A 24,928-nucleotide genomic window follows, 5' to 3' on the forward strand; every position below is an offset into this window, starting at 1 on the left:
TCTAAGAACCCAGGCAGCTCCCAGAATTCAGGCTGGGTTTCCTCTTCTAAGAAATTCAGCTGCAGCTGAGTCGGAGCTGGACAGCCACCAAGAGCAGACAATTTACCTAGTCAAGACTTGGAGTCTGACATTAGGAAAAACCCCACATGCCCCGCTGCGTGCATAGGATTTGAGACAGTACCATTCCCTTGCCAAGTAGTTATGGATCCGGACAAGCAATCTGGGACTAGCCAGTGACAGATGAGCACTGCAGAGAGGGGCCCTTCCCTGTTGCAGGGAAAGAGGACACCCCAGAGGCCACGCAGCTGTGGGGCTCAGCTCAGGCCTGTTCAGGTAAGTATGAAAAGCCTTGCTGCTGCAAGAAGCTGTCCCTTGCTGATGCAAGGGACATGGGGACTGGCTGGGCTCAGGAAACAAAGGGGACACAGCAACAGCTCTGCCCTCACAACATAGCCCAGACCTCTCTGTGCCTGCAGCCATCTCAGAGCAATCTAGTTGCTGACTGAGTGTGAGTGCCATCGCCACAGAGGGACCAGAGCTCTCTGCTCCAACATTCACTGCAGAAGTTGCCTCAGGTTGACATTCGCCACCTGCTCTCTCCTTCACCTCATCCACAACAAGTGCCTGCAGCTCTCAACCTTTATTGTACCCCCAGTGCAATGTGCAGAGGCCATGGAGCAGGCGGCAGCAACCCCCGAGGTGCCTCCACCATGCTCTCACTGCAGGATCGAGTCCTCTGAGCTTCCCAGCAGTGTCACCAAGCCCACCAGCCTCACAGGCAGCATGGGCAGCGTCACGTGGGGCAGGCAGGAGGAGGTGAAGTGGGACACGGGCACAGCCTGCTATGCTCTGCTGGCTACTCCACCACGTCACCGTACCTGTTCTTCCTCACCGATGTTGCGGCGCCGTCCCCGTCCTCTGCACTGGGGAGGTTTTCTGCAACAGAAAGTACAAGTTCCCTGGACCTCCAACTACCCTGGGGAGTTTTCCAAGAATGGGCAAAGAACCACAGAGGCATGTAAAGCCTCTTCAAGTTGGCTCAGCTTTGGAAGCTCAAGGTATGTGTGGGAGAGAGCAGCGAGCAGCCATGAGAATTGTCCAGCAGCGCCTGTCTTGATGCCCCTCCAGTTCTGCCCACCCTACAGAGCAACAAACCACTCCACATCTCAGTCGCTCTCTCCTTCCCTTAGCTTCTCCTTCCTCTTTCCAGCAAATGAGCCTTTTGTGCTGGCTCTGGCGAATACCCAAAGCAGGCAAGGCAGGAGGCAGCAGCAAGCGCACCCAGCCCACCTCACCAGCCCTGCTCAGGAATCCACTGTGCCAGGTGCACAGATGGACGGGGGAGGCACGAAACCAGGTAAGGAGCTCCACCCACCACGGGTGCTCCTGCTCCCATCCCTTGGCTGCAGGGTGCCACTATGGGACTTATATTGAGATTTTGGCAATGACACTCACCAGCTTAATTATAAGACAGGAACAGCAAAGTAAGTATTGCAGCAGGGAAGAACCAGGCATGACAAGCTCAGGGAAAGCAGTACGAAGATATGACTGTACCTGCGGGCTGAGACACCCCACCAGTCACGCTGAGCTCCTGTGGGGACTTGCCTGTCTCCAGGTAAATCCAGAAGTTGGAGCATTTCTGCGTCTCAGCTCTGGTTACCACGTAGCTTCCGAGGGACCCTGCAGCTGGGGAAGCCGAGGTGCGCCTGAGATTGCCAGCAGCATCCTGGTGGGGACAGCACCTGCTGCCGCGACCCCTCCTGAGCCCTCGGGGCCGGGGCACAGGAAGGTGGCTGGAGAAAGGGACACGCCACCGGCAAACACCCCTCTGCACCGCCCGGGCTGGGCACTTACCCGCGGCCAGCAGCAGGCTCCACTGATGGCTGTACGGCAGCTTCTGCCGCGCCAGCTTCTGCACTGCGAAGGCGGCCCCGCTGCCTGCCGAGACCGGGGCCGAGGTCACCGGACACGGCCGGGACGTCCCCGCTGCCCCCGGGGAGCGGCCAAGGACAGCCCGGGCGATGCCCAGGTGGCTGGACCGGCCCGTACCTGCCAGGAAGGTGCCGATGCCCTTCATGAAGGCGTGAGACTGGCAGGCCGCGTACTGCTGCAGCGCCTGCGGGGACGCGTCAGTGCGGGGGCCGGAGGCCTGCCCGGCCCCTCAGCCCCGGCCTCCCCGGCACCCCCCGGCCCCCCAGCCCGTCCCCCGCGGGGCGCACCGGGTGCTTGGCGGCCACATCATCCTCCACCCGCCGCACGCCCAGGTTGACCATGGCGGAGCTGCCGGGCCCGGCCCTTTTCCACCGCCCGCCCCTTTTCACCGCCCGCCCCTTTCCACCGCCCGCCCTTTTCCACCACCCGCCCCTTTCCCCCTGCCCTTTCGCCGCGGCCATGGCGGAACCGGTCGGGCCGTTTCACCTGCTGCGAGCCGCGCCGGGCCGATTTCTCTGCTACTGCGGGCCCGACGGCGCCGTCTAGTGAGAGCGGGGCGGGAGCAGGAGCGGGCGCGGGGCGGGCACGGGGCCGGGCGGGGGTCGAGCAGCCCTGGCCTGAGCTGCTTCCTCCCTCAGTGTGACCGACGCGATGGAGGTCTGGGCCGGGGAGCTCGGCGACGGCCCGGCGCTCGGCTGCGTATGTAGCGGGGGGCCAGGGGGCGGCGGGGGAGCTCGGAGCTGAGACGCGGGGTGCCGGCGGGGCAGGGATGGACCTGAGCCCAGGCTAGGCCGTGTTGGACGCGCTCTCCTCCTCCTCTCCCTGTGCAGCGGTGCCCGCCGGAGGAGCACGGCGCGATGCTCAGGTGGGTGCCGCCGCCCTGGGACCTGCCTCGCTCCGGGCACGTTCTCAGCCCGGGCTGCCCCCACCGCAGGCCCCAGCTCGCCCGGGGCTCCCTCTCTGCCCCGCTCCCCTCACCGCCGCTCCCCGCAGGGCCGCCCTGGGTCACGGGGCCGCCGCGCTGAGCCTGGGCCCGGGTTCGGCCACGCTGCGGCTGCCGGAGGAGCCGCGGTGCCCGGCCCTGGCCCTTGCCCAGCTGCCCGCCGCCGAGGCGCGCAACCAGCTGCGGGCGCTGGTCTTCGGCATGGCCGGCTGCATCGAGAGCCTGGAGAGGCGCCTGGAAGGTCCGTGGTGGGTTTAGAAGGGGAGAGGGCTGGCAGCTCCTGCCACCTTCATGGGATCGTCACCCCCACCTAAAGTGCCCTAGGTGGCCCAGTTGAGCGGCAGCGGGCGAGTGCTGTGCATCAGCCCGGGTGGGTTCTTCTCACCGGTCCCAGTGGGACAGCAGCGGAGCTGCCATCGCTTCCCTGTTCCGGCTGGCCCGTTCTCAAAGCCGGCCGGGGTCTGCACCAGACCCCCGCGGGCAGAAGAGACCCTGCCTGGGCCCAGAGGGCACAGTGGTGTGTCTCTGTGTGGAAACACAGCCCTCTCCTCATGGCCAGCACCACACCAGCATCCTGGATGTGGGAGTCACCTTACAGACATCTTTGTTTGAGGGGTCTGGGAAGATTTTGGAGCAGCAGCCGCCTGGATGGAAGTGCTGAGAGGAGAATGGGGCTCAGATTGGCTATGGAGGGAGCTTGCTGGGGAGGCTTGACGTGCTGCGTGCGGTAGTACTGGGGGGTGTTGTCACAAGCTTTGGCTCTGGCTCCTGTCTCAGTAGCAGTGGAGACGTTGGCATCTTCCTGCAGCCCCGAGAAGAACGCTGCCCGGAGCCAGCAGCTCTTCCTGCCAGGTAGGCGCTGCCAGGGGCACCTGCCCTGGTCCTGCAGTCTTGTGTCTTCTCCTCCCTGGAGGCTGCTGGTCCTGTATCCATGTGCTCTCCAGGACACTCGGAGTGCCCTCGGCTGTGGCTGCTGGCAGCCACCCATTGTCCTGGTGCTGTTCCGGGCAGAGCAGGGGCAGGGCTCGATGTGGTGGCTCTCGGGCTGTTTGGGATGCTCAGGTCAAAGGCTGGGCATTGCCAGCCTCAGGAGGGCAGGCTTTGCTGTGCTTCTGGACTGGAGGCTGTGGCAGGTCCATGGCTCCTTTTGGGAGAGGAGGCCAAGTTTGGCTCTTCCTTGTGCTCTGTGGCTGCTGGTCCTGCCAGGCTGGGCTCCCGCAGGCTCCCTCTGGCCCTGGAGGGACTGGCAGGGCTGCCAGAGCTCTTGGCTCACCTGTGATCTGTGTCCTGCTTGTTCCTGACCGAGGCAGATCCCAGCCCCAGGAAGAGTAAGGCTTCTGGCTCAGCTTTGCCAGCCAAGAGGAAGGTCCCGGGGGAGTCTCTCATTAACCCTGGTTTCAAGAGGTCAGTGCTGGGGCTGCTGGGCACTGCTCCCTGGGCACCCTGTGAGCTCTGCTCTGAAGCTGTGTGACAGCAGGGCATGGGGCTCGGGGCTCTGATGCGTCTTCCACATCCTTCCAGCAAGAAGGCGCCATCTGGAGTGAACTTCGAGGACTCCTGATGGGTGCTGGCCTGTGCCCTGATGACAGCTCTGGGGACCCCTAAGGACCCCTGTGTCTGAATGAGGGGGTGTCCCTGTGTTCCAGCCTGCTGAGCTCCTCGCACCCAGGGAGACAACAGAGCCAGCAGCACCTGGCAGCCACCCCTCAGCTGGGGTGGTGGCAGGGCCTTTGGGGGGGAAGATGGAGCAGAGGGGACACCAGCATGGTGGGTTTTTCCCCCTGCAGCTCTTCCCTGCTGGCAGGGACCACCTCCTGACCTCACTTACCATGAACTGGTGGAGTTTGGATGGAACGATCACCTGTGCTTTGCTTCTTGCCAGTAAAGGTGTTTTTAGCCAGCAGGTCTCTCTGGGTGTGTCTGTCCATTCTGCCTCTCCCTTTCGCAGGAAGCCTCGGGCCTGTTTCAGCTGAACCCGGAGGTCCGGGCCTCAGAGAAGTTCCCTTCCCTGGCAGCTTTTTGAAAGTGGGCTGATGGGTGTGTGGTTAGAGCCTGGCCAACCCGTCTGGAGAGCTGGGAGGGTGGGCTCTGCCTTGCTGGGCACTGGGAGAGGATGAGGAGGTCAGTACAAAGCCTTGTGAGGGAGGAGCTGCTGGGGTGGTCAGTCCAGACTCACCCTGGTCTTGCTTGCAAAGCCTTTATTGATTTCCAGGAACTCTGAAGCTTAGCTTGGGCTTTCTCTGCTTCACAACCCCCAAGTCTGCTGAGAGCTTCCTAACAGCAAGTTCTGGGGGGAAATGACCACTGCCCATTGTCTGTGCCATCCCCCTCCAGCTCCGTTCCTAGGTCTCTCTATGGCTGTGCCAGGTCTTCTCACCCAGTGCAGGTGTGAGGGCACCCTGTGGCACCTATTGCCCAGGCAGGTTGGCACAGTGTGCCTAGGCAAGTGGCTGCAGGGCAGCTTGTTGTCCCCAGCTCTGCCCCTGCCCTCAGCTGGGCACAGCTTTGGCACTGATGGCACTGGTGGCTGTGCCCCCCCTTGCCCTCACCCTGATGCTCGAGGGGCCACGGGGTCCTGGTTGTGAGGAAGGGTGGGTGGCACAAGAGGGGCTGAGTGCACTGCAGATTGCTGCCAGCACCTGGGTGCCAGTGGAGGGAATTTGGGTATGATGGGCACGTGTTGTACTTGGCTCTCCTGAGCGCCTGCAGGCAGGGTCAGGGTGGGTGCTGACCTCCTGCCTGACTCCAGCCTTGGCCCTGCACCCACCAGGGCACGTGCCCAGCTCACTGCGGTGCCCGGACCACGGAACGATAGGCTTGTATAATCTCCTGGCTCTTGGGGCAGGTGTACTTGAACTCCTTGGTTTCACTGGCACTGCTGAGGTACCGCCACACGCCCCGCAGGTCCTTGGGGATCCCAAAGCGGCGGTAGTGCTGGCACACGACCTGCGGGCACAAACGGGGAAAGCCTTGCCTGACACTGTGCCAAGGAGGGCAGGCACCAGTTGGGAAGGGTGGCAGGGAGCCAGGGGACATCCCTGGTGCTGCACAGTCGAGGGCTGGCACTCGGGAGGGGATGCAGAGGGGAGTGGGATCTGTGGGGAGGGCATTGTGCTGGGCAGGCCTCCTGGGGAGAGGGATGCTCGGGGACACAGAGCTGACAGAGCAGCTGGGAAAGGAGCAGGGGCTTGCTGTAGGCACCAAGAGGAAAGTGAGAGCATGGAGCCAGTGGCATGGGGATGCCAGGGAAAGGAGAAGGGCATGGTACTGGGATGCCCTTGGCTGACCTGAACAATGTTTAGCTTGGGCAGCAGGTTGCAGTCGGCCAATGTGAGGTGGTCTCCGTCGAGGAAGCGGCGCTGCGAGGCCCGGAGGTGGGGGTCGCGGGCCAGCTCGTGTTCCAGAGGGGAGCTCAGGTACTCATCCAGCTTCAGCAAGGCCCGCAGCAGGCTCCGCTGCAGCACTGCAGGGAGGGTGGCCAGATCACGGTCCAGCCCTGCTGCGGGCATGGGGACCCTGCTCTGCTGTGGCCTCCTCCCAGCCCAGCCCTGTGTCCAGGCAGCACTTGTCAGCCTCTTCCCACCTGGCTCAGGCTGGCACCTGCCTCTGCCCTCCCACAGAGACCTGGCACAGCCACACTGACCCACACAGGGAGGGCAGTGCCTGGACAGACCCAGCCGTGGTCTGGGTGGGGGGACTGGGAAAGCTCAGTATGACCCAGCTCGGCTTTGGGGTGTGGCAGCTGAGAGGTTGCACGGGGTGCTCCCCCATCCGCTCCTCACCGTCGTCCTGGGCAGGCACCGGGTTCTTGATGAAGGCGGAGAACTTGTGGAAAATGTCGTTCCCAGCCAGGCTTGACTCTGGGTACTGCGGGACCAGACTGGGGCACCTGCGGGGACATGGGCACAGCTGAGCCAGGTGGCAGAGGCTGACAGGCTCATCTTGCCTCTTCCCTCAGCTTGTCCTGCCCTTCTTTGGGGGCCCCCTTCCCCCTCTCAAGGCAGCACCAGCCACTGACATGGGGGGGCCCAGCTGATCCTCCAGGAACTCCTCAATGGCGATGGTGTCGGTCTTGGGCTCGCCGTTGTAGAGCAGGACTGGCAGCTGGGCACCCGGTGCGAAGTCCTTCAGCACGTCCAGCGCCCTGTGGGAGATGGGGACACTGCTGATGCCTGGCACGTCCAGGGTTCTGCAGAGCACCTTGTGTGTATGTGTGTGTTCGGATGTGCACGTGTGTCGCAAGCAAAGGGAGTTCTGGGAGGCCGGTGCACAAGGTGGTGCCCTCGGGCCCCTCCTGCCTCAGTGTGTGCCCAAGGAAATACCCGCCAGCCTCCCCTAAACACCAGGGGTCACCTGGGGAGGTACAAAAAGCTCCACGCATCCCGTAGTGCCCGCCCTTCACATCCTTCCCCAAACCGTTGGGGACCTACCACCCCCCACCCTGCACGTGGTCCTGGAGCCAGGGCTGGCACTCCTTGGGAGGGGGCCACCACTCACCTCTTCACGTCCACAGTGGTGAGGGTGAAGGGCACTCCTTTGAGCAACAGCACCATGAAGAGCCGCTGGCAGAAGGGGCAGTACCCCACGCTCTCCCCATCCTCGCTTGCCTGTGGGCACAGAGGGAGAGCTCAGCTGCGCTTTCACCCTGGCGTGGCTCCAGTGGGGGCAGCCCCAGAGGGCACAGGGTGAAGATGGTAGGGCACAGCCTGGCAAGCTGTGCTGCAGTCGATGGCACCTGCTATGCCAGGCAGGGCACCAGCCCCTGGCCCCTGCCTGCTCCCAGGGCCTCAGTGCCACACCCCAGGACAGCCCCGTGGCACAGCAGGTGCTGGCCTTGGCACCCTCTGGGGACAAGGACCCGAAGGCTGCACCAGCCTCACAGTGCCAAGGGGACAAGGGCTTCAGAGCAGCAGTGGCAGCAGGGGCGGCTGTGGCAGGGGATAGTCCAGCAGCAGAGACTGTGCCGGAGGAAGGTGACAGTGATACTGGTGGCCTTGTCAATGCCAGCCACAATCCCAGGTGAGCCCTGTGCTGCCCTGCACAGCCGGCCAGACTGCCCCGGCCAGGCGGTGCCTGGGAAGGGCCCGGCAGGTGCAGGCAGATGCTGCGGTGCTGGGCTGCTGGGCCCTGCTTTGGCGGAAGGGGGCGGCAGAGGGGGGAACCTGGTCCAACCTGCCCAGGTTGAGTCCCCACAGCCCCTGTGCCTGCAGGGCAGGAAGCAGCAAGCAGTGTGCCCTGGAGAAGAGCCCGAGCCGCCCACTGCCTGTTGCCAGCCCCATTGCCTACCTGGTGCCTGACGCGCTACCTGCCCCTCTGCCTGCCCGGTGCCCCGCATCCGGGCCCTGCACTGGGCAGGGGCAGCCCAGCCACCCCACTGCAGCACTGCCAGGGTTGGTGGCTCCCCACTGGCCTGGGGCACTGACCTCGGGATCCCCCTCACCTTGATGAAGAGCTGGATTTGGGGTTTCTCGGCCATGCTGCGTGGCGGCTGCTGCTGCACTGCTGGCTGCACCCTGAGTGCCCCAGCTGAAACCACGGCCCCTCCCAGCCCACATTCCTCCTCGGGGTGCACCCGCTCCCACCCACACCTGGCCCCACAGCACAGAGAGGACGCCCTGCCATGGGGCCCCGCCACCGTGGCTGCTGCCAACCCCAGGCCAGTAAGGGCAGCTGGTGGCATTGCTACCGCTCCTGCCTGTACCCCCAGCCACCCCACACTGCCTGAGTGATGCGAAGCACCGGGCACAGCCCCGTGTTGTGCCCAGCACTCCTTGCCCCTAGCAGGATCCTGCACCCCCCACGCTGGGCACTGCCACTCCCCTCCCCGGCCAGCGACACAGCTTCAAAGGATCCAGTTATTAATTTTTATTTAAAACGATCATTATTTTCACATTTCATCTTTGTTTTGTTTGGTAGCAATATACAGGCAGCTCCAAGACGTCCCCAGCCCCAGGGGCCCCATGCTCAGGGCTGAGCATGGCACTGGCGCTGTGCCCGTGCTGGTGGCCAAGGACGTGCAGAGGGAGGCAAGGCCGGAAGCGGGGGGCCAAACTCAACCAAGTGAACAGTGTTAAGGCAGCAGCCACCCCTGCCCTGGGGCAATGCCCCGGGGCACTACCTACCCGCTCCCACCCTTGGAGTGACTCCAGCAGGGACTGTGCCCTCGAAGCCCTAAACCCAGGGCAGGGAGGCCACCGTGGCCACCCAGGCTGTACGGGCACCTCCACTGACCCTTAGAAGCCATGGGGATGACGGCATGGTGGCAGGGGGAAGACTGGGGACAGGGGAGACACTCTGGGACTGCGGTGCCAGTGCCCCGCTGGAGCCCACAATGCAGTGACAATGCAGTGTGGCAGGTGTGGGGCTCGTGAGGATACAGCCCAGAGCACAGCAGCACTGCCCACCCTGGGCTGCCCAAGCTGACAGCTGGGGATCAAAGATAACACTATTATCCCCTCTCCCTGGTGGCAAAGGGCAAACTTTGAGCTGGCTTGTCTCCCAGCATCCACTGGGGAAGGCAGAGTGTGGCCAGCAAAGGAGCAGGGGCACGCTGATGGGGGCTGCCCCCCCGCACCATCCACCCCATCCCAGATCCAGCCAGTTTCCCACGTCATTAAAAAAAATACGGTCTGAAAAATCTGAAAATAGAGCTTCTTCCCCCAGTTTTCCCCCTATTGAAAATACTGTATATTGTATCACAATCTATAGCAGGTGGTATATGGGGCTGATGGGACCGGGGTGCACGGAGACAACCGAGGGCAGGCCCTGCTAGGGTCCCCAAGCGGGGCCAGAGCCACCCTCCCCCCACCTCCCATGGCAGCCAGCTGAGGTGCCTGGTGCTGCTCAGGGCCTCCAGCCAAGCCTGTGCCACAGAGGCTGAGAGGGAAGCAGAGCACACAGAGCAGATGGGCCACGGGTGCTCCCCAGAAAGGTGCACGGCCACCCTGGGGTGTTGCAAAGACTGTGGCACCCAGCAGTGGGGGGTCGGGGCCAGCGTCACAGGCCCTGCTGCCACCTTACCCTCTGGGCACAGCTGCAGATTGTTGAGAGCTGCAGGCACCAGCCATGGTCCCTGTGGCTGACAAGGCAGCAGGACCCTCTGCAAAAAGGAGGGGCACTGCTGGCTGAGGGGGTGCCCACTGCTGGCCAGTGACACGGCCAGTCCCACGCCTGCAGTCCATCCTTCCTTCCCCACCGCCCCGGGCACCACTGCCAGGCTGTGCCGGCACCCACCCTGACTGTCCCAACCTCGTACCTTAAGGCCACCCCACTACCAGCTTCCAAAGCCATCCTGGAGTGCAGCAAGCCCTCTCCTAGTACCACCAGTGACCCAAGCGTAAGAACCTAGTGCAGGTGGTTCCTGTACAGGGCTTGACACTGAGGAACAAGTGTCAGGCCAACAGCGACGTGGAAGGGGACACAGCAAAAAGGTGGCAGAGCTGCAGCAATGCCCTGGATGGGGGAAGCAAGTGGTGAGGGCAGGGAGGAGGGCAGGGTGAGAGTCTCGAGGGTGAGGGACATGGTTAGGGGCAGAGGGGAGAAACAGCTGGTGCCAGCATGTGAAATACCCTGTGAAATACCCCTCTGCCCCGCCCACGTGCCTCTGCAGTGGCACTGCTGCCTGGGGGACAAAGCCAGTGCCCAAGGCCAGGCAGGGCCAGGGCAAACCGACCCCAGGGTGGGCAGGATGTACCAGTAGGGCCAAGACCCCCAGTGACATCCCAGTGGTGACAGAAATCGGTCACGGGTGAAGCACCAGAGCACCTGCGCCCCTGCAGTGCCCAGGGCAGCACCAGGCAGGGGTGATGTGGAAGCAGCCATCCTTCTTCTCGCTCCACGGGGCCCAGCCTGGGGTGTACCCACAGCCAAGGGTCCCCAGAGTGAGTGCAACACAGGTGTCCAGCCAAAGGCACCGCTCACAGGCCCCTGTGTCTCGGCCCCAAAGTGAGTGGGGCTGGCGCTGCTGGCACCAAGCCGTGTCCTTTCCTTCAGTCTCCGTCCACGGCACGTTGAGGACCATGCCCCCGGCACCACGCAATGACTCTGCTCCAGAGCTGAAGGGGACAAAAGCCACCCCAGCGGTGGCTTGCGAGGTCCATCCAGGCATTGCTGTACCCACTGTGTCCTCCCTGGCACGTGGCTCCGGCGGCGGCAACTCCGCTCCACGGGGCAAAGGGAGGGGAGAGGCCAAAAGGGTTTGGTGGCTTCAAGCCGGGAACGTGGCTGTCCCCGGGGTCTCAGCACAGCGTGTCCGTGTTGAAGGAGAGCTGAGCCTGAGCAGGGAGACAGGCAGGGCTGAGGGGCTGCCCACTTTGCCAGCACACCCAGGGCATCTGGGGCCAGAGTCTGGCACAGGTGGCAGAGCAGACACCTCTCCGAGAGTGCCCCCACCCCTCCCGGGCCCTGCCCTGGCTCCATTGTGTCACCTCTGTGGTGTCACAGCATCCAGTCCCAGGGCCCGTGGCAGGGACACAGGTGCAACAGCCAGATGTGGGGACAACCTCTCACCCTCTCCTCCTCAAAGCTGATGAGGCCTTCGTCATCGGTCTCCAGGTCCTCCTGCTCCTCCACCACGAGGGCCCGCAGCTCAGTGGGGGCAGTGCGGGGGCGCAGCAGGCTCAGCACACGCTCCAGGGGCGACTGCAGGACGCAGCTGGGGCTGGTCTCCTGCTGCTCCAGGTTGTCACTTTGCTTCTTGGCAAAATTCACAAACACCTGAGGAAGAAGGGGCAGGAGTCTCGGGTATCCTCCACCCCATGCTGCCAGGTCAAGACCCGGTGCATCCTGCCGTGCGGTGCCTGTCACCGTGTTCCCCATCTAGCTCCAACCCCTGCCCCAAAGGCAGATCCTGCCTGGCCACCCTCCCTGGGGACAAGCATCCAGCTGCCCGTGCTGTCCCCAGTCTCACATTGTCCAGTGTGGTTTGGCTGACAGAGTAGTCTTCAATGCCCAGCACATCCACCACCTGCTCCATCTTGCTGAAGACCTGTGCCAGTGAGATCTGGTCCGACTTCAGCTGGTACTGGGCCTTGGTGTGATGACGCTCCTGGGGGGTGGTCACAGAAGGGGCACTGAGCCCTCACTCCCAGACTCCCTCCCATCACCCCATGGAGGATGAAGGCTCCTTGTGCCCCAACGTGGGGGCTGGCAGGGGACAGCATGGCCACCGTGGGCAGCTCACCTTGAGGACAGCCTCAGGGAAGTTACGGTTGAAGAACCTCACCACCTCCTTGACGTTGAGGCTGGACTTGGTGCGCACTGTGATCATGTAGCCATCGCCAAACCTGCACAGGAACAAGGTACCCCATGAGGACCTGTCCCCTGATCTGCAGCCCCGTGACCCTATGGAAGGGGACGATGCTCTCAGGCAGCCACTGCTGGACACCAGGCCAGTGGCAGGGCACTTCAGTGACCCCGTTCCCTGCCCACCTCTAAAGCAGCACCCACACAAAGGGCTGATATCTCGTCACGGATGCCACACTGTCACCCAACCGTGGAGATCCAGCCCCTTCCTGCCCAACAGCCCACACAGGCTGCTGGGCCCCATGCAGGCATGCTGGGCTCCCACCAGGCTCTTACCTGTTCTTCAGATGCTGAATGCTGCCAAGACACTTGAGCCGCCCGTTCACCATGATGGCCAGGCGGGTGCAGAGGGCCTCGCACTCCTCCATGCTGGGATGACAAGGGAGGCTTCAGCGGGGGGCATGGGAGGACAGTGCCAGGGCTATGGTGGGGACAGCTGGGGAGCTGGGCCCCCCAGACCATCACCCAAGTGCTGTGGCCCCACCACCAGCGATGAGAGAGGGCAACAGAGGGCATCCCAGGCTCCCCCTGCTCCTCGTGCCCCTACCAAATCCCATTCCCTGGGGACTGGGGAGCCCCCTCCCTCCCACACAGCACCCCAGGTGCTTGCAGGCACCATGGGCACAGAACCCCCTGGACCTGTGAGACGTGAGCACCACGGAGCGACCCGTTTTGATGACATCCAGGATGAGGTTCCAGAGGAAGCGCCGTGCCTTGGGGTCCATCCCTGTGGTTGGCTCATCCTGGGGGACAGACAGCACTCTCAGACATGCCAGCCCTGGGAGGGACCCTGCCACTCCCTTCCTGTCCTGAATCCAGCTCAGGCCACCATCCCACACTCCAGGAGATGCGTGATGTGTGGTGAAGCTGGGGGGTGGGCAGCTCCCACCCGGGGTCACTTTTCCACCCTCAGGGCGCACCAGGAAGATGAAGGCTGGGTATCCGATGAGCGCGATGGCTGTGGACAGCTTCCTCTTGTTGCCCCCGCTGTAGGTGCTGGCAGGCTTGTCGGCGTACTTGGTCAACTCCAGCTTCTTCAGTGCCCACTTGACCACCTGCAAGGCATGGGGGGCTGCTGTTATCCTGCCAAGGCCACAGAGCTGGCAGGGGTTGGGCTCCCTGGCACGTCAGCTGCTGAGGGGACTACAAGCCATGTGCCAGTCAGGGGAGCCCCATGGCAGCCCCTGGCACAGCCATGAGCACTGGTGGGGACCTGTGAGTGCATGTGCCTGGCCCTGGCAGCCCATGTGGGCACACCGCCAGGGTGGCACTGCCACGAGGGCAGCAGCACCTGCTCAAGCTGCCACTGCTGCCCAGTGAGATGCCATCGCTGTGGCGCAGCACCAGCCCTTGGATGCTGCCAAGTGCTTGCCCAGAGCCCTACCCGCTCCTCATCCTTCCAGGGGATTCCACGCAGGCGGGTGTAGAGCTCCAAGTGCTCCTGGGCTGTCAGCTCATCAAAGAGTGCGTCAAACTGGGGGCAGTAGCCCAAGCTTTGCTGGACCTGCAGGAGCTCCTTCAGAATGCTGTGGGAGAGGATGGAGGGGTTGTGGGAAGAAGGAATTCTTTCTGTGAGGACTGCTGCTGAGCCCCCTTTCACACGCCTTTACACTGGAGCATCTCCCCCCAGGTAAAACCCCACTGGGCAGCCTCAGCCCACGGCCACTGTCTCTTGCCCCACATCCCAGAATGATGGTCACCAAGGAGGACACAAGGTTGCAGAGTCCTACAGAGACACACAAGCTCACTTATGCTGCTTTATCCTGGGAGCCCTCCAAGCAGACCCCATCCCATCCCATTCCCAGGAAAGCAGGCAGCCCCCAGCCCCCCCTAACCTGTGTCCATTAATGAAGGCCTCTCCACCCGTGGTGCTCTCATCCCCTGTCAGCATCTTGAATGTTGTGGTCTTGCCCGCACCATTGACGCCCAGCAGCCCAAAGCATTCCCCGGGGCGCACGCCCACACACAGCCGGTCCACGGCCAGGATGCGCCCAATCTTGCGGGACTTGTACACCTGGCAGGGAAGGGGATGGGGACTCAGCCCACCGGGAGCCACCTGGACCCCCTGCCCCACCCACATCCCTGGGCTAGGCTGGTCCCAAGAGTCTCCTTGCACCCTGATGCAGCCCCCACCTTCGTGAGGTTCTCGATCTTTAGCATGTCGTTGTCGGCGTCACCACGCAGGACCCGGTGCCTCTCATTGGCCACGTCGATGTCATCCTCGATGGGTTTGGTGGAGACGGGCAGGCGTCTGTGGGAGGGGGCAGGGGCACGGGGGAATGTGGGACCAGGAGCTGCATCCCTGACAGGCCCGGGCAGCTCCCACTCAACACCACCAGAAGGGCAGCCTGAAGCTCAAGGGTCCCCAATGGCAAATCTTTACCCCATGGCCAGTCCCAACATCCCTGCCCCATGCCACACTCACTGGGGCTTCCGGAAGAAGTTGTACTGGCACATGATGGTGATGAAGAAGCCAACAAAGCCTTCAATTGTCATGGCAACAAGCCCCCGTGTCACGATGTCCCACTCGAAGGGTGATTTCATTTTATCGAACTGCCCTGAGCACAAGGAAGAGGAGAGAGCAGCTAGGGACACCTTCCCATGGGGACAGCTTGGTTGTACTTCCTGAGCTGACCCATGACAATGACACTGCTCCCCCACCACACCTGCCTGGGCTGGTTGCAACACGATTCCCTCTCAGAGCATGGGTGCTGTGGAAATCATCTGGCAACTTTTCAACCTCAGTAGGATGAATCGACCCAGCTGAGAGTGGTATCAGACGGATTTGTCAAATCTCGACCCAAAATTGTCCCTCATGATGCCAGCAGCACCTGGCTTATGTACAGAAGCTGCTCAAAAAGCAGAGAGCAGGGGAGCTTCTGAGGCCAGGCTGAAGCTGTAACTGGCAACAGGCTTGTGTGGGTTGGGCAGCGCAGCCCCCAAGAGACCCTGTCTGGAAGGAGAGTCCCTGCAGCCCCCATCCCTCCTGTCACAGCACAGACCCACCGTGGCCCACCACAGCTACACTATGGCCCCACTAAGATCCACCACAGTCTCACCACAGCCCACCACAGGCAGTGTGCAGCAGCAGCAGCAGAACCACACGCCTCTGTCAGGGCTCACACCCTCCTCTCCCCATGGGGCTGCTATGTGAGATGTCCCAAGGAACCGCTTTCAGCAGCACTGGCACCATGCCACTGCTGACCCTCAGCCGTGTCTCTTTCTGTGCCCCATCTAGTCCACCCCCTTGGCTTTTTGCTCCAGGTTGCTCTGGGCCTCGGGACACCCCCATGGGGCAGGCAGAGGGGATGTGCCAGCATCGTAGTCCCCTCCAGCCCCCCATGCCCTGGAGCAAGGGAGGGAGAGAACAAGAAGCCATACCAATCTTGGCATAGTACTCATTGATGTATTCATTGTAGGCCATCTCCATCAGGCCGTGGCCCAGGTTGTAGTTAGGGAACACGAGGAAGCAGCTCTTCAGGTAGCTGTTCACCACCTTCAGGTCCTGTGGGTACAGCAGAGAGGACACAACCATCAAATAACTCTGAGTGAATGGTAGGATCAGGATCCCCAAGATCCAGCCCAGTCAGGTCTCATGGCTGATCCTGCTGGGAACAGAGACCTCCTGAGGTCCCTCCCAGACTGAGCCACCCCACAACCTGATGTCAGTGTCTCCCTTCCCAGTGGCCCTCGGCAGAGCTGTGAATGCCACACCTTGTCGTGCTCAAAGAGCTGCAGCAGGAACGTGGCCACAGTGGCTGTGATGCCAATGAAGAGGTTGATGACGATGAGGAAGACGTAAGCAGAGCTGGGCACCTCAAACCAGAAGGAAGCTGGGTACATGATAGGGGTGATAGACCAGCTGGGGAGGTGAGAAGCAGAAGCACACATCAGCATGGCAGGAGAGGGGCCCCCCACCTTGGGACTGCCCATTTCCAGCCTGCTGTTCCCAGGCTCTCCCACCCCGGCCCTCACAGCCACCCCACCCCAACCAGCTATGGGGCTGCAGAACATCACAGAATGGTTTGGACTGGAAAGGACCTTTCAAGGTCATCTAATCCAGTCCCTGGCCATGGGCAAGGACACCTTCCACTAGTGCTCCAACCTGTCCAACTTGGCCTTGGACTTTTCCACAAATGGGGCAGTCACAGCCTCTCTGGGCAATCTGTGCCAGGGCCTCACCACCCCCATCATGAAAAATTTCTTCTTAATATCTGGTCTAAATGTCTATTCTTTTAGTTTAAAACCACCGCCTCATAAGACTCTGGAAGCATCCCCAGTGCCTCCTGACCACCCCCCTCTGAGCAACATACCCATAGAGCAGGAAGAGGGAGAGGACAGCGGGGAAGTTGGTGGGAGATGTATATGCTGGGAGGTCAAACACGAACAGGATGATGATGCAGCACGTGGCTGGCACCAGGTAGTTTAGCTGGAGAAGACAGAAACTTCTGTGACTGCTCACTCCCTGGCACAGCCCCGGAGGCTTGGCCAGCAGGGCCACGTGTCCTGCTTACCATGTCCCACATGTAGTTGGCCAGCCAGTAGATGACAGGGTCACAGCCACTCACAAACTGCAGGTGTTTGGCCTTGGTGGCCTTTTCGGCCACCAGGAATACCACAAAGCTGGCTGGGACGAAGGACATGGCCACAATGATGAAGATGGCAATCACCACATCTGTGCCTTGCAGGCTGGATGGGGAGCAAAGAGAGCTCCATGGAGGGACTCCAGCACCCTCAGTTGCCTGGGGGAGGGCCACCCACTCTGGTACGGGGGCAATCACTGTGCACAGGGCAGGGCATGGCACAGGGAGCCCCACGTCACAGCCACCCTGTCCCTCCCCACCATGCAGCCTGTGGAGCAGAAGCCTTGGCCTTCCCCTGCAACCATCAGTAAGAAGCCCCCTACCTCCCGTGGGACAGCCACCCTCCCCTCAGACCCTCTCCTTGAACCTACAGGTAATCCAGGGACAGGCTGGCGCTCGTTTTGTTCATGGGGTGATTGGTGACTGTGATGCCTGCAACAACAACCAAGAAGAAACATGGAAGCATGAAAACTGGCTTGGGACACAGACCCCTGTCCCCACTCTGCCTGGTCCTGGCTCTGAGCAGGATAGGTTTCCAACCTGAAGCTCAGCAGGAGCTGGGCTCTCTGAAGCAACTCAGCACCTCAAGGCCAAGCCCTCCCTCACTGGAGAGCACCCTTGGACATGCCACAAGCACAGGCACTTTCATGCAGCACTTTGGGACATTCCAGCCCAGGCCTGACAGAGGTTATCCCAGCTCTCTTATCTCACAGCAGAGGCGGTGAACTCCTGTTCCAGCTGGACACTAGCTTGCTGGCCCAAGGTGGACACTGCACTTTGGAGCGTGGTTGGACTATGCCCTAATGCTGTTCCTGACATGCTCCTACCCTCAAACACCTCCAGATGCTCACCATAGGCAGCAGGGTTGCCCTTGCTCTTGGGCAGGTTGGCTCTCAGGATGGCATTGTTGAGGGCATTGAGGTAAGTGGGCATGCTGTGGTAGCCCTTGTTGTTGTAGAAGACCTGGTGGAGGAGAGAGGAACAGTGGGAGGTGGCAAGAGAGCTAGGCCCAGAGATGTACCGGGAGGGAAGGATAGGATGGGATGGACAGCCCACAGGCTGTGGGGAGAATAGGCCATTGCTGACTGCTGGGCCAGACCTGCTGACCACTCCCCCATGGCTGGAGCCTCCCAAAGCACTCGGAGGAGAGCACTGCAGCAGAGCAGTCCCAGGGGTCCCTGCCTGCCCCCTTTCCTCCCCAGCCATCTTCCCTGCCCCAAGGCGCAGCGCTGTCCCACCTGGGCTGTCCTCCGCACAGCGATCTTGCGCACTGTGGCCGGAGCCCTGGCTCCAAAGGAGGCCGGGATGGATTTCTGGACGTTGCCAAACGTGAGTGCCCCGTACCTGTAGGACAGGGCAGTGCTGAGGAAGCTGCAACTGCTGTCCCCCACCTCCGGGGGTGGAACCCTGCTCGAGGATGTTGCTGACTCCAGCCAGCACCCTGGCGCAGGTGTCCTCACCCCTGCTCTATGGCGCAGGGCAGACCCTCCCAGCCTCCCCTCTTGCCTGTGCAGCCGGAAGCGGTCCGAGGTGTAGAGCAGATACTCAGAGACGTTGCGCCCTGTGATGTCTGTCAGGATGTCCCCTGTCACCACCTTCATCTGCGGGGGATGACCCCCCACGCCACTAGGGCAGGAGAAGCCAGTCCCCTGCATGGAGCACGTGCACTTGATGGGCTCATGGATGATGCGGGGCAGGGCGGGGGCTGAGGTCACAGTCCCTGGGGACCAGAAAGGGTGGCTCACAGCCAGGCTCCTGCCTGCCCCAGCTGCTGGGGACAGCATGAGGGTTGGGTGGCTGGCCAGGCAGGGTCCTGTGGACCAAGAGATGGACGTGCAAAAAGCTTTGGGGGAACAGAGATTCAGAGACAGGCCACGAGGTGTGGCTGGAGAAGAAATGGCTGGGGACCACACCCAGCAAAGGTGATGCAAGGCTCCTCACAGGTCTTTGTGACAGTGTCACCATCCAACGGGCTCTACTGGCATGGCTGGGGCTGAATGGGGACAGTGTTCCATGGCCAGAGCCACAAGTTCAGCCCAACAAAGCTCTGCTGTGTGGCCAGGCCAGACTAACAGGTACTCCCAGGGGTCCCTGGAGCCACTTTTGTGAGGAGAATCATCATCTCCCTGCTGGAGAAAAATCCCAGACACAGGAGCACGCAGCACAGGTGATACCTTTAACAGCAGAGAAGGTCGTGGAGTTCCAGGCATGGAGCAGGTCCTCATCCACTGACATGGGGTAGTCAGAGGGAGCTGGGGATGGAGGTGGCGGCACAAAGTTGGAAAGTGGAAGGCCTTGGGTGAAGGAGTCAATGCACATGGCATCGAAGTACTTGGCTGCCAGCATTTTGGACTCATTGCTATTGAGGTTGAGGGTCTGCATGGGCTGGTCCAGTGTGTTGTTGAAGGGTGTCTTGAGCACACAGGTGGCCCCCACACCAGAGGGCAGATGGAAAGTGTTCACCAACTGCTGAGGGCTGGCATCCGGAGAGAGCTTAATGCTGCAGAGAAAGGAGCCAGTGAGGAGGAGCAAGGAGCAGGAGACACATTTCAGCACCATGGCCATCTTCTTCCGGGACCTCCCTGAGGCCTTGGCACTTATCATGGGCACACACAGCCTGTGCCTGGCATGACTGAGCTGCCAGTCACAGCGCCAGGGCTGCCACATCTCCCAGAGACACCCGGGCCAGGACAGGGGTTGCTTTCTGTCAGGGGACATGGCACCAGCCAGGCTTTGCTCCAAGCCTGACCCAGCCCTGGCACTAGGCTTGCTGGGGCTGCCCTCCCCACTTGCCCTCCTCGCAGTCCCACAGATGGAGACAGGGCACAGGGTGCTGGTCACCAGCGGTGGCAGCTCTCACCGGTACTCACGCCGCTCCTCGTTGGCGTAAGGAATGAAGTTGCCCTTGGGTTGAGTGTAGTTGTGGTATTGGGATGGCGAGAGGATGAGGGGTGGCAGGTCACCTGTGGGGACAAGGACAGGAACCTGCTCGTACCCACAGCACCGCTGCACACAGGGAAACTGCCTTGGCCTTGTCCTACTGCAGCCAGTGGCCACACCGGGGCAGGCAGAACAGGCCACCCAGCATGCAGGTAGGTAGGCGGCTTGCATGCACCTATTTCAGGAACGGAGAGTGCCACAGTCATGGCCACACAGACGAAAAAGGCGGGCAGGAGGATCTGCGAGAAGAGGGCCTTGGTGTTGCGCTTGGCACAGTGGAAGCGTTTGACGATCAGCCCATGGAACTGGCGTAGCTTCAGCCACGAGCCTTCCAGCTTGAAGCTCCCCTGACCTGCAAGGTCACGATCCTCTGCTTCCACCTCTGCTTCTTGCTCTGGGAGGGAGAAGGACATCAGCCCCCTGGCACAGTTGCTCCCACACCTGCCTGGGCTCACCAGAAAGCTGAGCCAGACACCCAGCCCAGCTCAGCCACCCCAAGGGTGAGCACCCAACCCCAACTCTGCCACCAAGCCACAGCAGCAGTGCAGTGGGAAGCAAGGCAGCTGGCTGGCAGGTTCCTCTTGGCCCCAGAAGGAAAATTTAGACAATAGTTTTAAAAAAACAACCGAAATTGGTGCTTTTTTCTAGGACCCCTCAATTTTCCCATCAGCTCTGCCAGCTGATGAGGGGTCAGCAGAGTCAGGAACAGGGAACAAGACACAGGTGGGAGTCCCAGTGAGACAGTGGGAGCTCTGCCACAGCACTGTCCCAGCTCTGCCTCCCACAGCCTTAGTGGGGGGAAGAGGTGGCACATCCCTAAATTAGTCACAAGAGTTGCTGAGATAACCCAGAACAGGATCTGTGACTACAGCAACAACCTCAAGGCACCTGCCCGCACCCTCCATATCCAGCAATCCCAACATCCAGGCAGGGACAGCCTTGCACCTGGGGCAGGGTATGACAGGTGAAGCCACCACCTGGAAGGTGACTCTGTGCCCAAGGGCCAAGAGGAGAAACCCAACTGGTGCCAGTGTGGGGACAGGGCATGTTAGTGGGGCAAGTCTGCAAGGTGGCACTGGAGACACACAGGAGGCAGAGGCAGAGCCAACAGCGGCTGCCCTCACTGGCTCCATGCCTTGGCACGAGACCCTCATGTACACCCTACCAGTATGGGGTGCAAACTTGTGGAAAGAGCCCATTCCCAGCCCCCCCACCCAGGCTGTGGCTCTCTGGGTGCTGTGTTGCTGGATGCACCATCAGTCCTCTCCCCACGGGTTCTTGTCCCAGCAGTCTCAGCCACCCACCTCAGACACAACCACATACCCTGCGGGACCAGGGCCAGCTCTGTCCGCCCTGGGCAAACCCTCCATGTCCCAGCTGAGCACCTCCCCTGGCCCCTGCCGCTGGCCGGGCACCAGCAGCACCAACCTTGCAGACTGACGTTATCGGGGTCCTGCCGGTTATCGAACAGGGGCGCGTAATCCCCAAAGAATTCGGAATAAACCCCACCTTCATCGCCGCGCACGGAGCCCACCGAGGACGCTGAGCGCAGGGACGCCTGCGACTGCGCCAGCTTGGAGCAGGTCACCAGGTTGCTGAGCTCCACCTCCGGCTTCTCTGGCAGGGCCGCTTCGGCCAGGGGCTCCCCATTGGCTTCAGACTTTGGGCCCAGCTCAGAGGCAGGTGGCTGCAGGGCATCCTTGGACTCCTTCATGTCTGAAAGAAAAAATGTGGGTTGCCACCAGCCATGCTACTCTTCACTGCATCATGCCACCGACTGGGGATGGATCATATCATACAATCACAGACCGGTTTGGGCTGGAACGGACCTCATCTCATTCCACCCCTCTACCATGCACAGGGACACCTTCTGCCAGACCACATTGCTCCAAGCCCCGTCCAACCTGGCCTTGGACACTTCCAGGGATGGAGCTGCCACAGCTCCTCTGCACAGCCTGTGCCAGGGCCTCACCACCCTCACAGGGGAGAATTTCCTTCTAACATCTAATCTAAACTTTTCCTCTTTTAGTTTAAAACCATTCCCGCCCTTGTCCTAACACTATCTGCCCATGTAAAGACCTTCTCTCATTTTTTCAAGCCCCTTTTAGGCACTAGAAGGTGCCATAAGGTCTCCCTGGAGCCTTCTCCAGATGAACACCCCCAGCTCTCCCAGCCTGGCTCCATGGGAGAGGTGCTCCAGCCCTCGGAGCATCTCCATGGTGTCCTCTGGAGACCTGTGCTGAGGACACCAGAGCTAGACACTATTCCAGGTGGGAGTAAACCCAGAGTGGAGCAGAGGCTGGCTGCCCTTGGCCAGGATGGGCTCTGCTGGAAACCCCTCCACCATCCGGGACAGGAGACTCCTGCAGCCACCAAGCCCAGCAAGATCACACAGCCCCTCACTAGCCCCAGGAGCACCCTGTGCCCCGCCAGTGCCCATACCCACGTCACTGTTCTCCAGAGACTGGTCCTCCTCAGACACCTTCAGGAAGACCTCCTCCAGCGTGGTGTCCATCAGCCCAAAACTGGTGAGGTCCAGCTCTTCCAGGCTCTGCTCCAAGTGCTGTGGGAGCAAAGTGCTGCGTGAGGAGGGCAGATGTCCACAGTGCCACAGCCCTCTGCCTGTCCACCCTGCCAGCCCCTGCAGGTACCTGGAAGAGCCTCTCAAAGCAGCCCTTCTTGACGGCCTCACTGGGCAGGATGTAGGAGAGCTCCGTGTTGGTGTCTGAGATGAGGAGGCAGGAGGCCACGTACTTCTTGATGAACTGGGAGACGCGAGGCTCAGAGCAGGGGCTGACAGAGGAGTGACCCAGGGGGCTGTGTGGCTGGCCTGGCTCTGGGGCAGAGGGGCAGTACCCATTGGTCACTTCACACCTGGCCTCCCACCAAGACCCATCACATTTTCCCTACTCCCCAGTGCCATGGGGGCTTCCCTGTCACCCTGACAGGCCTGGGGATGGTGTTCTGCAATGCGGCCCACACTGGACATCTCAGTGGGCAACCCACAAGCTGGAGAGAACCAGCACCTGGAGACAAATGCCACTGTGTAGAGTCTGGCCAAGGACGCAGCTCGGAAAAATTAAGGCTGAGCAATGGGATCTCCTACACCCCTACCCTATCCCCTCTGCCCTCCAAGTGGCCTTAAGGAGACTCAGGATGGGAGTACTTGGGTGTTGACCTCTCCTTTGCTGGGCTGAAGAAGGGCTGGTGCCATCTATTCCTCTAAACAAAGGGTCCCACTGCACCCCAGACCTGTGCCGTTCCTGGTGTCCGACTGCTTCTTCACCACTGTCAGCTTGTAGCCGTCACCATAGGTGCTCTTGAGGAACAATGGAGAACCACAGCACTTGAGCTTGCCATGGGAGATGATGGCGATGCGGTCCCCCAGCAGGTCAGCCTCATCCATGTGGTGTGTGGAGAGCAAGATGGTCCTCCCTGATGGCAGCACAAAGCCTCAGCAGAGGGGCCAGGGCTGCCACAGAGGAGCATGCCAGGCTCTGCCCAGCTCTGCTCACCTGGCTTGTACTTGAGAATGAGGTCCCAGATGGCCCTTCGGGCATATGGGTCCACACCAGCTGTGGGCTCATCCAAGATAACAGCCCGTGACCCACCCACGAAGGCAATGGCCACTGACAGCTTCCTCTTCATGCCGCCCGAGAGAGTCTGCACCTGGCAGTGCCGTTTGTTGGAGAGTTCCAGGTCCTCAATCATCCTGGGGACAGGGCGGAAGCACCAGGAATGCTGGGGGGGCTGTACTGGTGCCCAGTGCCTGTGGGGAGTATGTAACGCCTCTTCCCCACAAGGCACCTGCGGCCTTCAGCTGCTGGCACTGCCCAGCTGCAGTCAGGCCTATGAGCATCTTCTGCTCACTTCCACAGCCTAACACCCCAAGGGTGGGAAAACACTTGGTGGAGCTGCTCCAGGGGACACCTCTGCCCCCAGATCACACCCCCTGGTACAGCCAGCAGGAAGGAGACTCACTCATGCCAAAGGCATGGATGAAGACAAAGGAGCTGGAGGGTGCCTACTTGTCCATCTCCTTGCGGATCTCCTCCTCTGCCATGCTCTTGAGCTGCGAGTAGAACCAGAGGTGCTCCTCCACCGTCAGCCTGTCAAAGAGCACGTTGTGCTGGGGACACATGCCCAGGTTCTTCCGGATCTTGTCCATCTCCGTACGGATATCATGGCCGTAGATGGTAGCAGAGCCAGACGTTGGAGGGAACAAGCCAGTGAGGATGGACCTGGATGGATGGAGAAAGGCAACAATGTGAGGGAGCTCATGTTCCTCAGTCTGGTCCCAATGCCAACCACCACCTCTGGGAGCATCTGCTGGGACCCAGGCAGAGCCCTATCAGCACAGGGCCATGAGCCTACTGCCTGTCCCATGTTTGTGCCAGCCCCACACCCACACTGCTGCCCTCTGGGCATGGCACCAGCTGCCACAGGGCCCTGCAGGGACATCCCAAAGCCCCTTCCTCACACTCTGCAGCTGGCCAGAGGAACATGGTCTCTGTCAGCCCGGACAGGCACTCACATGGTGGTGGTCTTGCCTGCACCATTGTGCCCCAGGAAGGACACGACCTGGTTCTCGTAGAGGTTGAGGCTCAGCTTGTTCAGCGCCAGCTTCTTGTCTGTCTTGTAGACTTTGGTGAGCTTGTCGATGCAGACAACCAAGGGGAGGTGGGTTGGCTCCTCCTCGATGCCCCTCGTCTCCTCTGCTGTGACAGTGGGATGGTGAGGAGCCAGAGGAGGGCAGGGAAGCCAGGCTTCGAGTGGGGCTCCCTGGGAATGAATCAACCCGCCTCCATCCCATGGTGACTATGCTGGCTTGTGGTCCCTTCCCCTCTGCTTCTCGCCCGTTTTCCCCCTCCCATGCCACAGTGGCAGCTCCCAGAGAGGCCACAGTGCTCGGCTCAGTATCCTGCCCTGACAAGAGCACAGGGGTCCGTGGCCAAGGCAAGACCCTGTGGCAGAGCCAGGGCCACCCTTGTGCCATCCACTGCCGCCCCCAGCTGCCCTCACCCAGCCTCCGGCTCTCCATGGCACAGGCCTGATCCTCCTCCATGATGCTGAGGCGGGTGGTGCGTGACCACGGCCAGGTCCACTCCCAGGTCTCCACGCGCCCGTTGCCCAGCCAGTAAGACTTCTGGAAAGGGAAGTACCAGGGCCGTGGCAGGCCGAACATGCCTGCAACCACAACCCCAGGGAGTCAGGGCCAACCCTACAC

The 24,928-nt window shown here is 61.4% G+C and overlaps 4 protein-coding genes across 22 annotated transcripts in view; 1 reads left to right on the forward strand and 3 right to left on the reverse strand.

Annotated features, from left to right (window-relative positions):
- Positions 1–625: 625 nt before the first annotated feature.
- Positions 626–2,291, reverse strand: TMEM141 (transmembrane protein 141). 7 transcript variants are annotated; one of them, XM_042052455.1, is made up of 5 exons: positions 2,220–2,291; positions 2,050–2,116; positions 1,855–1,938; positions 1,555–1,686; positions 626–936 (listed from the first exon to the last, which is right to left on the reverse strand). In XM_042052455.1, the coding sequence occupies exons 1-5, from the start codon at positions 2,271–2,273 to the stop codon at positions 857–859; spliced, it is 417 nt and encodes a 138-aa protein (XP_041908389.1). In that variant the 5' UTR covers positions 2,274–2,291; the 3' UTR covers positions 626–856. The 7 variants fall into 7 exon arrangements, with proteins under 7 accessions (XP_041908389.1, XP_041908391.1, XP_041908384.1 ...); XM_042052457.1 differs by lacking the exon at positions 2,050–2,116 and having other exon boundaries at positions 1,555–1,726; XM_042052450.1 differs by having other exon boundaries at positions 1,555–1,938.
- On the forward strand, positions 2,226–4,775 carry PAXX (PAXX non-homologous end joining factor). 7 transcript variants are annotated; one of them, XM_042052448.1, is made up of 7 exons: positions 2,226–2,477; positions 2,571–2,631; positions 2,763–2,797; positions 2,926–3,116; positions 3,656–3,727; positions 4,186–4,279; positions 4,397–4,775. In XM_042052448.1, exons 1-7 carry the CDS (start codon positions 2,272–2,274, stop codon positions 4,434–4,436), a joined length of 699 nt encoding a protein of 232 aa, XP_041908382.1. In that variant the 5' UTR covers positions 2,226–2,271; the 3' UTR covers positions 4,437–4,775. The 7 variants fall into 7 exon arrangements, 6 of the variants coding, with proteins under 6 accessions (XP_041908382.1, XP_041908381.1, XP_041908377.1 ...); XM_042052447.1 differs by having other exon boundaries at positions 2,272–2,477; positions 3,653–3,727; XR_006020393.1 differs by lacking the exon at positions 2,571–2,631 and having other exon boundaries at positions 2,272–2,477; positions 2,763–3,116.
- Positions 4,776–5,056: 281 nt separating this feature from the next.
- Positions 5,057–8,414, reverse strand: CLIC3 (chloride intracellular channel 3). Its single transcript, XM_042052449.1, has 6 exons — positions 8,316–8,414; positions 7,373–7,482; positions 6,894–7,019; positions 6,658–6,764; positions 6,163–6,338; positions 5,057–5,821 (listed from the first exon to the last, which is right to left on the reverse strand). Exons 1-6 carry the CDS (start codon positions 8,349–8,351, stop codon positions 5,660–5,662), a joined length of 717 nt encoding a protein of 238 aa, XP_041908383.1. The 5' UTR covers positions 8,352–8,414; the 3' UTR covers positions 5,057–5,659.
- A 311-nt stretch (positions 8,415–8,725) lies between these two features.
- ABCA2 (ATP binding cassette subfamily A member 2) overlaps positions 8,726–24,928 on the reverse strand; it is a 34,050-nt gene continuing 17,847 nt past the window's right edge. For 4 of the 7 annotated variants that reach the window (XM_042052436.1, XM_042052439.1, XM_042052434.1 and 1 more), the window contains 30 exons: positions 24,724–24,888; positions 24,236–24,419; positions 23,730–23,942; positions 23,217–23,413; positions 22,954–23,136; positions 22,353–22,537; positions 22,144–22,264; positions 21,130–21,417; positions 19,877–20,095; positions 19,622–19,724; positions 18,936–19,261; positions 18,268–18,481; positions 18,000–18,105; positions 17,613–17,724; positions 17,133–17,193; positions 16,693–16,867; positions 16,492–16,607; positions 15,893–16,040; positions 15,560–15,683; positions 14,604–14,736; positions 14,312–14,429; positions 14,014–14,192; positions 13,563–13,704; positions 13,099–13,233; positions 12,818–12,921; positions 12,455–12,547; positions 12,057–12,159; positions 11,784–11,921; positions 11,384–11,590; positions 8,726–11,148 (listed from right to left, as the gene is read on the reverse strand). In XM_042052436.1, the coding sequence (XP_041908370.1) occupies positions 11,113–11,148; positions 11,384–11,590; positions 11,784–11,921; positions 12,057–12,159; positions 12,455–12,547; positions 12,818–12,921; positions 13,099–13,233; positions 13,563–13,704; positions 14,014–14,192; positions 14,312–14,429; positions 14,604–14,736; positions 15,560–15,683; positions 15,893–16,040; positions 16,492–16,607; positions 16,693–16,867; positions 17,133–17,193; positions 17,613–17,724; positions 18,000–18,105; positions 18,268–18,481; positions 18,936–19,261; positions 19,622–19,724; positions 19,877–20,095; positions 21,130–21,417; positions 22,144–22,264; positions 22,353–22,537; positions 22,954–23,136; positions 23,217–23,413; positions 23,730–23,942; positions 24,236–24,419; positions 24,724–24,888 (4,628 nt within the window). In that variant the 3' untranslated portion in view covers positions 8,726–11,112. The remainder of the gene's footprint in view (positions 11,149–11,383; positions 11,591–11,783; positions 11,922–12,056; positions 12,160–12,454; positions 12,548–12,817; positions 12,922–13,098; positions 13,234–13,562; positions 13,705–14,013; positions 14,193–14,311; positions 14,430–14,603; positions 14,737–15,559; positions 15,684–15,892; positions 16,041–16,491; positions 16,608–16,692; positions 16,868–17,132; positions 17,194–17,612; positions 17,725–17,999; positions 18,106–18,267; positions 18,482–18,935; positions 19,262–19,621; positions 19,725–19,876; positions 20,096–21,129; positions 21,418–22,143; positions 22,265–22,352; positions 22,538–22,953; positions 23,137–23,216; positions 23,414–23,729; positions 23,943–24,235; positions 24,420–24,723; positions 24,889–24,928) is intronic. The other 3 variants (XM_042052441.1, XM_042052435.1, XM_042052438.1) reach the window with 2 other exon arrangements.

Source organism: Corvus kubaryi, unplaced genomic scaffold, assembly GCF_017639235.1.
Source record: "Corvus kubaryi isolate FWS band 111438036 unplaced genomic scaffold, C.kubaryi_AGA036_p1.0 78, whole genome shotgun sequence".
Classification (NCBI taxonomy): domain Eukaryota; kingdom Metazoa; phylum Chordata; class Aves; order Passeriformes; family Corvidae; genus Corvus; species Corvus kubaryi.

What these genes read in the sequence shown, in the direction of transcription:
- CLIC3 (XM_042052449.1), bottom strand. Translation starts at nt 8,351, where the DNA reads ATGGCCGAGAAACCCCAAATCCAGCTCTTCATCAAG. An exon ending in GATCAGCTGGGCCCCCCCAT is followed by an intron (nt 6,765 to 6,893) that starts GTCAGTGGCTGG and finishes ATGTCCCCGCAG; the next exon opens with GTGCCCCAGTCTGGTCCCGC. An exon ending in GGTGCCTGCCCAGGACGACG is followed by an intron (nt 6,339 to 6,657) that starts GTGAGGAGCGGA and finishes CCCTCCCTGCAG; the next exon opens with TGCTGCAGCGGAGCCTGCTG.
- PAXX (XM_042052443.1), top strand. Translation starts at nt 2,272, where the DNA reads ATGGCGGAGCTGCCGGGCCCGGCCCTTTTCCACCGCCCGCCCCTTTTC. An exon ending in GAGCACGGCGCGATGCTCAG is followed by an intron (nt 2,798 to 2,925) that starts GTGGGTGCCGCC and finishes CGCTCCCCGCAG; the next exon opens with GGCCGCCCTGGGTCACGGGG. An exon ending in CCTGGAGAGGCGCCTGGAAG is followed by an intron (nt 3,117 to 3,652) that starts GTCCGTGGTGGG and finishes CTCCTGTCTCAG; the next exon opens with TAGCAGTGGAGACGTTGGCA.
- TMEM141 (XM_042052450.1), bottom strand. Translation starts at nt 2,273, where the DNA reads ATGGTCAACCTGGGCGTGCGGCGGGTGGAGGATGATGTGGCCGCCAAG. An exon ending in ATGTGGCCGCCAAGCACCCG is followed by an intron (nt 2,117 to 2,219) that starts GTGCGCCCCGCG and finishes GCGTCCCCGCAG; the next exon opens with GCGCTGCAGCAGTACGCGGC. An exon ending in CATCGGCACCTTCCTGGCAG is followed by an intron (nt 1,939 to 2,049) that starts GTACGGGCCGGT and finishes CGGTCTCGGCAG; the next exon opens with GCAGCGGGGCCGCCTTCGCA.